This window comes from Bison bison, unplaced genomic scaffold (genome assembly GCF_000754665.1).
Source record: "Bison bison bison isolate TAMUID 2011002044 unplaced genomic scaffold, Bison_UMD1.0 scf7180017864495, whole genome shotgun sequence".
In the NCBI taxonomy this organism is placed as follows: Eukaryota; Metazoa; Chordata; class Mammalia; order Artiodactyla; family Bovidae; genus Bison; species Bison bison.
In genome coordinates, this window is record NW_011495054.1 from 12826509 (window position 1) to 12827172 (window position 664).

The 664-nt window shown below is 58.3% G+C and overlaps 1 protein-coding gene across 1 annotated transcript in view; it reads right to left on the bottom strand.

The window, feature by feature from the left end:
* The window catches only part of LOC104980146 (pescadillo homolog), a 5975-nt gene extending 5785 nt beyond the window's left edge, over positions 1-190 (bottom strand). The window contains exon 1 of the mRNA XM_010828775.1: positions 81-190. Within this exon, the coding sequence (XP_010827077.1) occupies positions 81-104 (24 nt within the window). The 5' untranslated portion in view covers positions 105-190. The remainder of the gene's footprint in view (positions 1-80) is intronic.
* Positions 191-664: the final 474 nt, after the last annotated feature.

Sequence of the window (664 nt, forward strand, 5' to 3'; positions counted from 1 at the left end):
GGAATCCCCAGGCTCCATCGCTCCCGTCCCCCACCTCCTAGGGCAGCCCCAGCCCCCTGCCCCGGCCTCTCGCCCATCACCTTCTTCTTCTCCAGGCCTCCCATAGCTCCACGCTGGATGGTCTACAGGCGCCGCGCGGACAGACACCGCCACTTCCTCCCACACTTGCCCCGAGTAGGGCCCCGAGGCCCCCACGCCGCCGGCCTTCACGGGCTGCCCAACGAGGTGCCTGAGCGAATCTAGGGAAAGATGGAACATTTCTCCTGAAATTTACAACTAAACCGTCTGAAAAAAAATCGCTAAGACTGATCTTTCGGCCTCTTTCCTATCTATGAGCCTTTTACAGGCATTTTTAATGTTTAAGTAAAGGCGGATATTCGGGCGTTTTTATAACCATCCTGATGACGCGCGCTGACGTTTAGAGCCCCGTTGCATGTTGGGATGGAAGGGGGCGGAAGGCTTAGAGGCGGCGCAGCGCCTTCTGGGATGCAGAGGGGAACCGCGTACTGTGGTGAGGGAGCGGGTTGCGTTGTTATGGTAGCGGTTGCTGGGCGTCGTCGGAACTAGTCTCGGTAGTCTGAGAGGCTGCCTGGGCGGTAAATGAGGCTGCTCTCCGCTATTGGCTTTGCCTTGTGTCCAGCGGCTGTTACCGGGTATACGTAGA